Genomic DNA, 15,161 nt, shown 5'->3' with positions numbered 1-15,161 from the left:
ACTTTTAGACACTTCAGAGTGTTTTCTATCCAAATATACTAATACTTTGCATATCTTAGCTTCTGGGCCTGAGTAGCAGGCAGTTTACTCTGGGCATCTTATTCATCCAAGCTACTCAATACTTCCCCCCAGCCATAAGAAGTTAACAAACTATAGTTTTGGCAAGTCGGTTAGGACATCCACTTTGTGCATGACACAAGTAATTTTTCCAACAATTGTTTAGACAGATTATTTCACTAATCGTTCACTGTATCACAATTCCAGTGGGTCAGAAGTTTACATACACTAAGTTGACTGTGCATTTAAACAGCTTGGACAATTCCAGAAAATTATGTCATGACTTTAGAAGCTTCTGATAGGCTAATTGACATAATTTGAGTCAATTGGAGGTGTACCTGTGGATGTATTTCAAGGCTTACCTTCAAACCCAGTGCCTCTTTGCTTGACATCATGGGAAAATCAAAAGAAATCAGCAAAATTGTAGACCTCCACAAGTTTGGTTCATTCTTGGGAGCAATTTCCAAACTCCTGAAGGTACCACGTTCATCTGTACAAACAATAGTATGCAAGTATAAACACCATGGGACCACGCAGCCTTCATACCGCTAAGGAAGGAGATGCGTTCTGTCTCCTAGAGATGAACATACTTTGGTGTGAAAAGTGCAAATCAATCCCAGAACAACAGCAAAGGACCTTGTGAAGATGCTGGAGGAAACCAGTACAAAAGTATCTATATCCACAGTAAAATGAGTCGTATATCGACATAACCTGAAAGGCCGCTCAGCAAGGAAACAAAAATAGAACTGTTTGGCCATAATGACCATTGTTAAGTTTGGAGGAAAAAGAAGGTATTGGAGTGGCCATCACAAAGCCCTGACCTCAATCCTATAGACAATTTGTGGGGAGAACTGAAAAAGCGTGTGCGAGCAAGGAGGCCTACAAACTTGACTCAGTTACACCAGCTCTGTCAGGAGGAATGGGCCAAAATTCACCCAACTTATTGTGAGAAGCTTGTGGAAGGCTACCCGAAACGTTTGACCCAAGTTAAACAATTTGAAGGCAATGCTACGAAATACTAATTGAGTGTATGTAATCTTCTGACCTACTAGAAATGGGGTGAAAGAAATAAAAGCTGAAAGAAATCATTCTATCTACTATTATTCTGACATTTCACATTCTTAAAATTAAGTGTCTTTGCAGTCACTATGTCCCCTGCCATGGAGAACACTCTCTCGCTGGGATCTGAAGTGCCAGGTACAGCCAGGTAGCATCTTGCCGTCATGGCATTGTGAGGGTATTTCCACACATTGCTTTTCCACCATGCCAGTGGATCACCGTCCACTGGAATGCCGCTTGCTGCCTTGTAGGATACCACCTCCTCTTTGATGGTGTTGGCAAACGTCTTGCCTGTGTCCTTGCTCGCAAAGGTCTCCCCGAAAAGCTCCTTCGTGGCCAAATTATTTTGTGGAGGAGATGCCTCTGATCTGTGACTTGACCCTGCAGAAAAAATGACTTGATCTATTAAACAAACTAATATTTAATATAACTATAATTGTGGCAATAACATTTTAATAAAAGCCATTATTATTCAAAATCAAAAATGGATGATTCTAATAGCAATATTATAGACTAAGATTAGACTGCACTATATTTATTATTTAAGTAATTCACTCTTATTTTTTGTTTACCTCTTCAGTGGCCACGGTCTCAGTGGTGAGATCACTGTATGTCCTCCGGTGTAGGGCAGGTTCTAGGTGAGACAGGGACTTGAACCTTGGATCCAGTGCAGTAGATCTATGAAGGTAGTCCTGGACATTAGGGGGGTATCTGGGGTTCAGGTCCTCTCTAATGGCAGCCTTGACATCTCTAGTGAGGGTGCTGTCTTCCTCACTTGGGGCCATGGATAGTAGGATCCTTGTTTTCAGAGGTAGGATCATGGACACAGACGGTGCAGGTTCAGTGCTCAATAGGGTTGTAACTGGTTTGAGAGGTTTGAGCACCTGGAGGACCTCCTCTGCCACGTTCACGTCATCATCAGACAAGGTGACGATGTCTTTATTTTTTCCCAGGGTCTTGTCTATCAGTGCAGAGTATACAGCTGCCTGCTGCTCAAGATAGCTCTCCAACATGTCATAAGTGGAGTTCCATCTTGTTGTGACATGGTGTATGAGCTTGTTGGTCTGTAGCTGTAACATTTCTTGCTTGGTCTTAAGCACATGAGCGGCTGTTGTGCTTCGGTGGAAAAAGGAAACCACTTTCCTGATCCTCCCAAGGAGGCGGTCGATCTGGTTCACTGAGATTCCCCTCTGGGATGCTAAATTGATCACATGTGCAAAGCAAGCTATCTGCTAGCACCGGACTTCGCATCTCCCACTCCTCTGTGGTGAAGTGAGCAGTCATAGTCACGTAGCTTTCCGTTGCCCTGGAGGTCCACCCGTATGTGGTGAGGGCAACAGAGGATGCCTTGGATAATTTGTCGACAATTTTTTAATTTTCCTGTTCATAAAGATTTGGCACGATCTTCATACTGAAGTGGGTGTGCCAGGGGATTTCGTAGCGTGGCTCAAGCACTTGCACCATATGTTTAAACCCTTTGTTTTTCACAACAGAGTATGGCCTCATGTCTGCAGCGATAAACATCCCAAAAAATTTGGTGATGGCTTCAGCCCGGTCTGATTCTGCAGCAAAGGGCTTAAATGCAGCGGTGAGAAGTTGTCTCTTGGCTGAGTTGGCTCCCGTCACTGACACACCAGGGTGATGACGCTTTAAATGTGTGGCCATGCTCGATGTATTTCCATGATCATACGGCTTTCTTGTGGCACAATGCCTACACACAGTAATGGTGGTGGTGTCCACCCCCCTTCTTCCGTCATCATATTTGACAGGGAAGCCAAAATGCTCCCATACATGAGACTTAAATGAAGTGGGAGGCTTTTCCAGTTCTTCAGCTCCTCCGCTAGCCATGGCTGTCACTGCTCTTTCTTCTTTGCTTTTTGCAACGCGAGCATCCAGGATTGATTTGTTGGGATTCAACATGCCCCGTTCACGTGAACAGAACACACAACTGCTTAACAAAATAATCAAATCAACCTCCTGGCTTCAGAGTAAAACACAGCGTCTGTCTTGTCTTTATCTTTTCACTGCATCGAGATTTAGGGAATTATTACTTTAAAAAGTTACAGCGGCAGTAAAACTGTATTCCACAGTATGATGGTTAAACTCTGCAATTGATCCGTGGTTCACATGCGTGCCGAACCGTGGGGGGGATCCGTACGGATCGTAGTATGGATCAACTACGATCCGTTACACCACTATAAAGGACTCTCAAACCATGAGAAACAAGATTCTCTGTTCTGATGAAACCAAGATTGAACTCTTTGGCCTCAATGCCAAGTGTCACGTCTGGAGGAAACCTGGCGCTATCCCTATGGTGAAGCATGGTGGTGGCAGCATCATGGTGTGGGGGTGTTTTACAGTGGCAGGGACTGGGAGACTAGTCAGGATCGAAGGAAAGATGAACGGAGCAAAGTACAGAGAGATCCTTGATGAAAACCTGCTCCAGAGCGCTCAGGACCTCAGACTGGGGACGAAGATTCACCTTCCAACAGGACAACGACCCTAAGCACACAGCCAAGACAGCGCAGGAGTGGCTTCGGAACAAATCTCTGAATCTCTTTGAATGGCCCAGCCAGAGCCCGGACTTGAACCCGATCGAACATCTCTGGAGAGACCTGAAAATAGCTGTGTAGCAACGCTCCCTATCCAACCTGGCAGAGCTTGAAATGATCTGTAGAGAAGAATGTAAGAAACTCCCCAAATACAGGTGTGCCAAGCTTGTAGCGTCTTACCAAAGAAGACTCAAGGCTGTAATCGATACCAAAGGGGTTTCAACAAAGCACTGAGTAAAGAGTCTGAATACTTATGTAAATGTGGTACTTCCGTTTTATTTATTTTTAAAGAAATTAGCAAAAAATTCTGGTTTTTTTTTGTTATACCCATTTTAGAATAAGGCTGTAACGTAAGAAAATTTGGAAAAAGTCAAGGGGTCTGAATATCTTCAGAATGCACTGTACATACAGGCAGATTTGTTGGTTTGTCAGTATTGTTCATTCAGTTATGGTCAGGAGTCTACAGTCCCCAATAATAGTGGTGGAACAGGAGGTAACTAGCTGTGTGAATCAGGTGCTGGGGTACATGTGCAGAAGTGTGTTAAGGTCTTTTGGTGTGTGTGTGTGTGTGTGTGTGTGTGTGTGTGTGTGTGTGTGTGTGTGTGTGTGTGTGTGTGTGTGTGTGTGTGTGTGTGTGTGTGTGTGTGTGTGTGTGTGTGTGTGTGCGCGGCATATGTGTACTCAGCTATGATAAGTGAACATGCACAATCTCCCCCCATCTACAGTGCAACATGGAATTGTGCAGTGCTATAAAATCTCTCATACATAGTGATGTAAAACGCTATGTTTTGTTTTCGTTCTCAGTCTCCTCTTCCCCTTTTCCGCCCCTTGCTGATCTTGTATTAAATGAAAATGAGTTGAATCCTTAAACTGTAGTTCACAGCCTATCACTCAGTCATTCGGGCCAGTCCTTCAAATAGTTATTGGCACAACAAACAAAGTTTAGGTAAAATGTGTTATGTCTCACTCCCAGGCAAGTAAACAGTTCAATTTTGGGGAATAGTGTTGCTCATCGAGGCGCAGTGGGCTACATAATGACTTGTGATGGTTGCATGCCTAGTGAGGATGCAGGCAGGGGTTGTCAGTAAATGCCAGGGAGCTCTGGGCCGCCAGCCGGCCTTGTAGGCTGGAGCTTTACAATAACAGACACAATTCTGGCTTTTCCTGTTGGCAGTATGGCATGCAAATCAGGTCTCATCTACTATACTGTGTGTACTGTAGTAGCAAGCTGCTTCTCTGGGACTCTGGTCAGGCCCTAGGTTGGTCTTACACTCAAGTGAAGATGGAGCATGTCTATCACCATGACAGGGTCACAGCTGTCATTGGCCATGCTTTGTAAAGTGTGTGCCACTGTCCATCAAATTAGCTGGAATGGTAGAGTGCATTGGTCGGTGTGTGTTTTAGTCATGTTTAAGTTATTAGCGTGTATTAGCATGACAAGCCAAAAAGCCATGTTAGCACCAACTGACCCATAATCAGACCGACTCATTTGAGAGCTAGCCCAGTAGTCATTTCAGAACTATCACCTGAGTGTATACACTGCATTTGGAAAGTATTCAGACCCCTTCCCTTTTTCCACATTTTGTTACGTTACAGCCCTTTTCAAAAATGAATTAAATACATGTTTTTCCTGATCAATCTACACACAATACCCCATAATGACAAAGCGAAGAAAGGTTTCTAATTTTTTTTGCAAATGTATTAAAAATAAATAACAGAAATATTATTTCTGGCCAAACTGAGCAATCAGGAGATAAGGGCCTTGGTCAGGGAGGTGACCAAGAACCCGATGGTCACTCTGGCAGAGCTCCAGAGTTCTTCTGTGGATATATGAGAACCTTCCAGAAGGACAACCATATCTGCAGCACTCCACCAATCAGGCCTTTATGGTGGAGTGGCAAGATGGAAGCCACTCCTTAGTAAAAGGCACACAACAGCCTGCTTGGAGTTTGCCAAAAGGCACCCGAAGGAGTCTCAGGCCATGAGAAACAAGATTCTCTAGTCTGATGAAACCAAGATTGAACTCTTTGGCCTGAATGCCAAGTGTCACGTCTGGTGGAAACCTGGCACCATCCCTTCAGTGAAGCATGGTGGTGGCAGCATCATGCTGTAGGGATGTTTTTCAGCGGTAAGGACTGGGAGACTAGTCAGGATCAAGGGAAAGGTGAATGGAGCAAAGTACAGAGAGATCCTTGATGAAAACCTGCTCCAGAGTGCTCAGGACCTCAGACTAGGCGAAGGTTCCCCTTTTAACAGGACAATGACCCTAAGCATAACAGCCAAGACAATGTAGGAGTGGGTTTCGGGACAAGTCTCTGAATGTCCTTGAGTGGCCCAGCCAGAGCCCGGACTGAACCTGATCGAACATCTTGGAGAGACCTGAAAATAGCTGTGGAGTGAATCTCTCCATCCAACCTGGCAGAGCTTGAGAGGATCTGCAGAGAAGAATGGGAGAAACTCCCCAAATACTGGTGTGCCAAGCTTGTAGCGTCATACCCAAGAAGACTCGAGGCTGTTATAACCTAAATACTTATGTAAATGTGATATTTTTATTTTTTATAAATGAGCAAAAAATTCTAAACTTTGTCATTATGGGGTAGTGTGCGTAGATTGATGGGGAGGACAATTTAATGAATTTTAGAATAAAGCTATAACATAAGAAAATGTGGAAAAAGTCAAGGGGTCTGAATACTTTCCAAATGCAGCGATAAACATATTTGCCCAAGTCTTAGCACTGAATGTGAATCGTCTTTACATAGACTTTGAGCACACTCACCCTTTCTCCATTCCTTGCACAATTCAAGTCTGTCTGTCTTTCTCTGTCCCTCTCCTCCTCCCGATATCTCTCTCTCTCTCTCTCTCTCTCTCTCTCTCTCTCTCTCTCTCTCTCTCTCTCTCTCTCTCTCTCTCTCTCTCTCTCTCTCTCTCTCTCTCTCTCTCTCTCTCTCTCTCTCTCTCTCTCTGTCCCTCCACCCCCCTCCCTATTCTTTCCCTCTCTCTCTCATGGGGTGCACCTGTGTGCAGTGCGCTGGAAGGAGGCAGGCCAGGCAGGACATTGGGAGTTAGGCTGGGGCCGGGGCCACTGATTTGGAAGGGCCCCTCAGAGAGAAGAAGAGAGAGAGCGAGAGAGAGAAGAGAATGTGTGCAGCTTACGTAAAGGGCAGATGGGCCCAGCTGGGCGTGCGGTGTGGATGGGATGGGATGGGAAGAGATGGGGCTCAGTGTGTGGATCTGAATCGGGCGGTCTGTCACCCCATTGCCTATTTAGTGCTCTGCTTTTGACCAGGCCCCATAGGGTGTATAGAATAAGGTGACATTTTGGGCACAGCCTAACAGCCAGGTCAGAGAGACAGCCTGGAGAGAGAATCGGAACAGATAGTGAAGTGGACAGGTGTTGGAATGGTGCAAATCCTAGAAATAACGTTATCTCTATAGTTTACAAATAATGCCTCATGTATGGAATCAAGTCAATGCATCAATGCTTGGATAAGCCTATGTAGAGCATTTTAAGTCAAAAGTTTTTATGTTTTATGTGCTGAGTATGTTACTATGAGTGAACTAATCTCAGCAAAAAAAGAAACGTCCCTTTTTCAGGACCCTGTCTTTCAAAGATAATTCGTAAAAATCCAAATAACTTCACAGATCTTCATTGTAAAGGGTTTAAATACTGTTTCCCATGCATGTTCTATGAACCATAAACAATTAATGAACATGCACCTGTGGAACGGTTGTTAAGACACCAACAGCTTACAGACGGGAGGCAATTAAAGTCACAGTTATGAAAAATTAGAACACTAAAGAGGCCTTTCTACAGACTCTGAAAAACACCAAAAGAAAGATGCCCAGGGTCCCTGCTCATCTGCGTGAACGTGCCTTAGGCATGCTGCAAGGAGGCATGAGGACTGCAGATGTGGCCAGGGCAATACATTTCAGTGAGACGCCTAAGACAGCGCTACAGGAAGACAGGACAGACAGCTGATCGTCCTCGCAGTGGCAGACCACGTGTAACAACACCTGCACAGGATCAGTACATCTGAAGATCACACCTGCGGGACAGGTACAGGATGGCACAACAACAACTGCCCGAGTTACACCAGGAACGCACAATCCCTCCATCAGTGCTCAGACTGTCCGCAATAGGCTGAGAGAGGCTGGACTGAGGGCTTGTAGGCCTGTTGTAAGGTAGTTCCTCACCAGACATCACCGGCAACAACGTCACCTATGGGCACAAACCCACCGTCGCTGGACCAGACAGGACTGGCAAAAAGTGGTCTTCACTGACGAGTCGCAGTTTTATCTCACCAGGGGTGATGGTTGGATTTGCGTTTATCGTCGAAGGAATGAGCGTTACACCGAGGCCTGTACTCTGGAGCGGGATCGATTTGGAGGTGGAGGGTCCGTCATGGTCTGGCGCGTTACAGGGAAGACATCCTCCTCCCTCATGTGGTATCCTTCCTGCAGGCTCATCTTGACATGACCCTCCAGTATGACAATGACACCAGCCATACTGCTCGTTCTGTGCGTGATTTCCTGCAAGACAGGAATGTCAGTGTTCTGCCATGGCCAGCGAAGAGCCCGGATCTCAATCCCATTGAGCACGTCTGGGACCTGTTGGATCAGAGGGTGAGGGCTAGGGCCATTCCCCCCAGAAATGTCTTGGAACTTGCAGATGCCTTGGTGGAAGAGTGGGGTAACATCTCACTGCAAGAACTGGCAAATCTGGTGCAGTCCATGAGGAGGAGATGCACTGCAGTACTTAATGCAGCTGGTGGCCACACCAGATACTGACTGTTACTTTTGATTTTGGCCCCCCTTTATTCAGGGACACATTATTCCATTTCTATTAGTCACATGTCTGTGGAACTTGTTCAGTTTATGTCTCAGTTGTTGAATCTTGTTATGTTCAAACTAATATTTACACATGTTAAGTTTGCTGAAAATAAACGCAGTTGACAGTGAGAGGATGTTTCTTTTTTTGCTGAGTTAATGAGTTGCATCATGTGTTGACAGACTTGGCTTCTCACAGGTGGGAGAGCTGGAGGTGGGAGGCCAGCCGGTCAGCAGGCAACATGTAGCAACCCAGTCTGTCTGCCATGTTGTGTGGGTTGGCTGGACTCTCATTCCACCCTGGGCCCTCTCAGCTGTACAGCTGCCCTGCCCTCACCTCGCACTGAGCAGGTGTGCTCCTCTTCCAGACGCTCAGCAGTTAAAACACACTTACACGCACACACACACACCACACGCATACAGGCATCACACAGAGGAGAGCAGCCTCCACACACACTTTCCCACGCACCCGCACAGGTGCACACGTCTCACACACTCAATGGCCAGCCAGAGGAAAATTAAGGACAGTTTGGCTGTAATAATGTTATTGATATGCAAGAATTTTGTTTGGTGATATTGTATTATTTATCCCCCCTTTCGTTTACAGTTCAACACAGAGGAGTTGGGGATTCTTGTGAAAAAGGTTAACTTTGTTTTAAATGTAACATTTGGGTGCAACCAGACTCCAAACATCACTAGGGGGCAATCACGAAAATATGGGATTTTTCTGTTGTTTTGTTTGTCTTTTGATGATGAATAAGTTGTCTGCCTGCGTGAGGCCGACTCTGTTGGGAGCAATGGCCCGGGGAGCTCAGCAAGTAGGCTCAGATGGTGCCGTTAGACCGTGTGTGTGTGTTTTTGTTCCTCGTGCGTGTAAGTGTGTACTTAGCTTTTCATATCCCTCTGACTGCACATAATATCCAACAGTGCACTCCAGGAGACACCAAAACCAAAAACCCACAGCAATCCAAACCTTTGTCATATTTATGATTAAATTAGTATAACATTTACCTGAATGAGTTGTATTGAAACTATGACATGTTGAATAGTTATTAATGGTTCTGTGGTGGGAGGGAACATGTGTTGCTCTGGCTGTGTGAGTTCGTTAGTCAGATGAACATAGCAGTCTCAGTAGTGAACTTTTGGGGTTAGTGAGGAGGTCGGGTCAGAACGAGGACCATCTGACACCAACAGATGGAGGGAAGAAAATGCAAATCAGGACGACAAGACCAAATGTTGATTTTGGACACACAACAAACGGTTATTTCAGTTTAAATCAAGTTTGCACCAATGCACCCACCTCGACTACAGAGTTCTAACATGCAATGTAGAACTAGGCCTGTAACTGGACAAAAGGGAAGAAGTACTCTAGAATTAAATAATTTGTGCATTTTGCCATCCACAGTGTTCGCCTCACTACTGGACATGCCACCAAGACTTTTTGTTGGTGTTGGGCATCTACACTGCAGCATAGTGACTAGTCACTAGTATAGTAGCCTATTTCACACTGGTTTGTGTTCAATATTGGTGCAAAGTGCACCTCGGAACTGTCCATTCAGCTAAATGTAGGTAGTTGACCGAGTAGGCTTATTCCTTGAGTTGTGTCTCATTAAGTGAATCGCCTACCCACTCCAGCCTGGAGGTAGACTAAATACAGGTCTCCCTTAACGTTCAAATATCTCTAACGTTCTTCTCTCTTTGTGTTCTAGAATGGAGCTGTTCCAGGGGAACCCGTGAAGACAGATAAGAACTCCAGGAGAGGGAACTGGGGGAACCAGATAGAGTTTATCCTCACCAGCGTGGGCTATGCCGTAGGCCTGGGAAACGTATGGAGGTTCCCCTACCTCTGCTACAGAAATGGAGGAGGTACGTCTTCACACTCACAACACACTGATTATATAGTAGTAATGACAGCAATACATTCTAGTTTATCCACATACACTTTGCCGTGTTTTGAAAAGCAGTCAAAGTAGCAGGTTGTCAAGTCTAAGTTTACGTTCCTCACATTGTGTCAAATGGATCCAAGTCATTCTTGGCTTCATTCCCCCTCAATTCAAATGTTTTCACTCCTACAGTTGTCTTTAGTCTTCTATACATTTTGTGTTCAGGGATCGCCATAGAAGGGCACACAGATGCAGTAGCCTGTGCATTAGGTCACACAATCACATAGCTGAGTATAGAGCCAAGGGGACTGGTGTAGCTCAAGGCTCTGCAGTAATAACACCACAGTAGACTATCAGCTTGCTAAGCCCTGGGCTACGTCCCAAAAGGCACCCCATTCCCAATATTGTGCACTACTTTTGACCAAGGCTCATAATTAAAAAGAATGCTCTGGTCAAAAGTTGTGCACTATAGGGAATAGGGAGGTATTTGTGTCGCAGACATCCTGCTCCTCAATCTCCAGTCTTTCCTTTAACATATGATTTCAGACTACAGTCCCAGAGGACAGGTTATTCCCCAGACCCATTGTCCCCAGTGGCCCCCCCGTTAAACCAGTCAAGCAGACAGAGGATTGCTGCCTGGCTTAGCATCACCCTCTGTTTGATGCTCCCTCACCTCATTCACCTCTTCTGGCTGGCATAGACATAAACATCTCTCCTTCCAATCTGACCCCTCACTGCATTACATTGCAGAAATAGGATATTGTCATGGGATGCCAACTTTTCTATATGAGCTAGGCACTTTTTCTATTCTAGACACAAACATGACCTTAACATTTGACTGCTCATTCACTGAGCATTGCATAGCAAAAATATGATATTGTCAATGTCTGGGGATGACAACTTTTATATTTATGAAAAATAATTATATTCTAGACACAAACATGACCTTCAAATCCATCCACTCACTCACAGAGCATTAAGTAGCAGAAATAGGATATAGTCACAGCATGGAATTGTAACGGCTGGTGCTCTCCTCATCCTCGGATGAGGTGAGGAGAGAAGGATCTTCAGACCAAAACGCAGCTTGCGGGAAATAAGCCATCTTTTTATTTATAACAACGATGAAGATGGCAACACGAAAACAAACACTTTAACAAACTTACAAAATAAGAAAACGACGTAGAACGAAACCTGAACATAAACTTACATAACTAAACATAAACTCACGTACAGGAAACAGACGACATCGAAACGAAACAAGCAAACGCTACAGTCCCATGTGGCACGAACATACATACTGACACGGAAGACAATCACCCACAACGAACACTGTGACAACGCCTACCTAAATATGACTCTTAATTAGAGGAACGCCAAACACCTGCCTCTAATTAAGAGCCATACCAGGTAACCCAAAACCAACACAGAAACAGAAAACATAGAATGCCCACCCAACCTCACGTCCTGACCAAAACACACATAACAACTAACATAAATAGGTCAGGAACGTGACATTACCCCCCCCACAAGGTGCGAACTCCGGACGCACCAGCACAAAGTCTAGGGGAGGGTCTGGGTGGGCATCTAACCACGGTGGTGGCTCAGGCTCCGGGCGCGGTTCCCACCCCACCATAATCCATCCTAGCTTCCTCCCTCCAAGAATGTCCACCCTCTTTTTTCCCCCACAAAATCCTCTTAATAACATACCTAATAAGGACAACACCGGAACAGAGAGATAAATCAAGACAGAGGGATAGATAAGAATATAGAGGTAGATGAAGATAGAGAGGGAGATCAGGATAGAGGGGCAACTCCGGACTGAAAGGCAGCTCCGGACAGAGAGACAGCTCTGGACTGATGGGCAGTTCTGGGTATCTAGCCTTTTCAGGCTGAAGGGCAGCTCATGGCTGACTGACGAATCTCGACGCTCATGGCTGGCTGACGGCTCTCGACGCTCATGGCAGGCTGACGGCTCTCGACGCTCATGGCAGGCTGACGGCTCTCGACGCTCATGGCAGGCTGACGGCTCTCGACGCTCATGGCAGGCTGACGGCTCTCGACGCTCATGGCAGGCTGACGGCTCTCGACGCTCATGGCAGGCTGACGGCTCTCGACGCTCATGGCAGGCTGACGGCTCTCGACGCTCATGGCAGGCTGACGGCTCTCGACGCTCATGGCGCTCTGACGGCTCTGGCTGCTCATGGCGCTCTGACGGCTCTGGCTGCTCATGGCGCTCTGACGGCTCTGGCTGCTCATGGCGCTCTGACGGCTCTGGCTGCTCATGGCTCTCTGACGGCTCTGGCTGCTCATGGCTCTGACGGCTCTGGCTGCTCATGGCTCTCTGACGGCTCTGGCTGCTCATGGCTCGCTGGCGGCTCTGGCAGATCCTGTCTGGTTGGCGGCTCTGGCAGATCCTGTCTGGTTGGCGGCTCTGGCAGATCCTGTCTGGTTGGCGGCTCTGGCAGATCCTGTCTGGTTGGCGGCTCTGGCAGATCCTGTCTGGCTGACGGCTCTAGCGGCTCCTGTCTGGCTGACGGCTCTAGCGGCTCCTGTCTGGCTGACGGCTCTGTAGGCTCATGGCAGACGGGCGGCTTTGCAGGCTCATGGCAGACGGGCGGCGTTGCAGGCTCCTGGCAGACGGATGGCTCAGACGGCGCTGGGGAGACGGATGGCTCAGATGGCGCTGGGGAGACGGATGGCTCAGATGGCGCTGGGGAGACGGATGGCTCAGATGGCGCTGGGGAGACGGATGGCTCAGATGGCGCTGGGGAGACGGATGGCTCTGGCCGGATACGGTGCACTGTAGACCTGGTGCGTGGTGCCGGAACTGGAGGCACCGGGCTAAGGATAAGCACCTTCCTACTAGTGCGGGGAGCAGGGACAGGGCACACTGTATTCTCAAAGCCCACTCTATAACTGATGCGTGGTACCGGCACTGCTGACGCCGGGCTGAGGACAAGCACATCAGGATTAGTAGGGGGAGAAGATACAGTTTGTACAGGGCTCTGGAGACGCACTGGTAGCTTAGTGCGTGGGGCCGGAACTGGAGGCACCGGGCTAGATACACGCACTACAGGGAGAGTGCGTGGAGGAGGAACAGGACTCAGGATACGCACTGGTAGCCTAGTGCGTAGTGTAGACACTGTAGGTACTAGGCTGGGGCGGGGAGGTGGTGCCGGAAATACCGGACCGTGGAGGCGTACTGGCACTCTTGAGCATTGATCCTGCCCAACCTTACCTGGTTGAATACTCCCGGTTGCCCGACCAGTGCGGGGAGGTGGAATAACCCGCACCGGGCTATGTAGGCGAACCGGAGAAACCATGCGTAAGGCCGGTGCCATGTATGCCGGCCCGAGGAGACGCACTGGAGACCAGACGCGTTGAGCCGGCCTCATGACACCTGGCTCAATACTCAATCTAGCCCTACCAGTGCGGGGAGGTGGAATAACCCGCACTGGGCTATGCACTCGTACAGGAGACACCGTGCGCTCTACTGCGTAACACGGCGCCTGCCCGTACTCCCGCTCTCCACGGTAAGCCTGGGAAGTGGGCGCAGGTCTCCTACCTGCCCTTGGCCCACTACCTCCTAGCCCCCCCCCAAGAAATTTTTGGGAATTACTTACGGGCTTTTCGGGCTTCCGTGCCAGACGCGTTCCCTCATAGCTCCGGTTCCTCTCTCCGGTAGCCTCTGCACTCCCCAGTGCCTCCAGCTGCTCCCAAGGCTTTTCGGGCTTCCAGCCACGTCTCCTTGCTGCCTCCTCAAACCACCGCTCCTGGGCTTTAGCTGCCTCCCTCTCTTCCTGAGAACGGCGATTTTCTCCTGCCTTAGCCCAGGGACCTTCTCCATTCATTATCTGCTCCCATGTCCAGAAATCCTTGTTTTTCTCCTGTCCCTTACTCCGTTTATTTTTTCCTTGCCGCTTGGTCTTAGCGTGGTGGGTGATTCTGTAACGGCGATCCTCCTCCTCTCCCTCTTCGGAAAAGGAGGAGGTGTATTGAGGGAGCCAAGGCGCAGCAGGTTGTGAATACATAATGAATTTAATGACAAGACGAAAAACGAACACGAACTACACTTGAAATGATACAAAATAACAAACGACGTAGACTGACCTAAACATGAGAACTTACATAGACACGAAGAACGCACGAATAAGAAACAGACTACATAAACCGAACAAACCGTATACAGTTCCGTATGGTGCAAACATAACACAAACACGGAAGACAATCACCCACAACGAACACTGTGACAACGCCTACCTAAATATGACTCTTAATTAGAGGAACGCCAAACACCTGCCTCTAATTAAGAGCCATACCAGGTAACCCAAAACCAACACAGAAACAGAAAACATAGAATGCCCACCCAACCTCACGTCCTGACCAAAACACACATAACAACTAACATAAATAGGTCAGGAACGTGACAGGAATAGCAATTTTTCTGTATATTGATTTATTTTTCATTCGAATGACCATTAGGTAAGCCATTGGTTGTGAGCAATAATAAACATATGCATACTTACAATAAGTAAAAATGTAAAGATTCAAATAACACAAAGCTGAATTCTAGTCAATTTCATACAAATGTTTTGGCTTGACTAACTGTTGACCTGACCCACATGTTATTGTTGTTTTCCAGGAGCCTTCATGTTCCCCTACTTCATAATGCTTGTGTTCTGTGGGATCCCTCTGTTCTTCCTGGAGCTCTCCTTCGGACAGTTCGCCAGCCAGGGATGCCTGGGGGTCTGGAGGATCAGCCCCATGTTCAAAGGTGAGCCAG

At 47.2% G+C, this 15,161-nt stretch overlaps 1 protein-coding gene across 3 annotated transcripts in view; it reads left to right on the top strand.

The window, feature by feature from the left end:
* LOC129824034 (sodium- and chloride-dependent glycine transporter 1-like) overlaps positions 1–15,161 on the top strand; it is a 100,994-nt gene that overhangs the window by 72,055 nt on the left and 13,778 nt on the right. For all 3 annotated transcript variants that reach the window (XM_055883307.1, XM_055883306.1, XM_055883308.1), the window contains 2 exons: positions 10,205–10,361; positions 15,021–15,152. In XM_055883307.1, coding sequence (XP_055739282.1) covers positions 10,205–10,361; positions 15,021–15,152 — 289 coding nt within the window. The remainder of the gene's footprint in view (positions 1–10,204; positions 10,362–15,020; positions 15,153–15,161) is intronic.

The sequence above is a fragment of the Salvelinus fontinalis genome, chromosome 26, assembly GCF_029448725.1.
Source record: "Salvelinus fontinalis isolate EN_2023a chromosome 26, ASM2944872v1, whole genome shotgun sequence".
NCBI classification, from domain to species: Eukaryota; Metazoa; Chordata; class Actinopteri; order Salmoniformes; family Salmonidae; genus Salvelinus; species Salvelinus fontinalis.
This window is presented reverse-complemented; position numbering and strand designations above follow the sequence as displayed.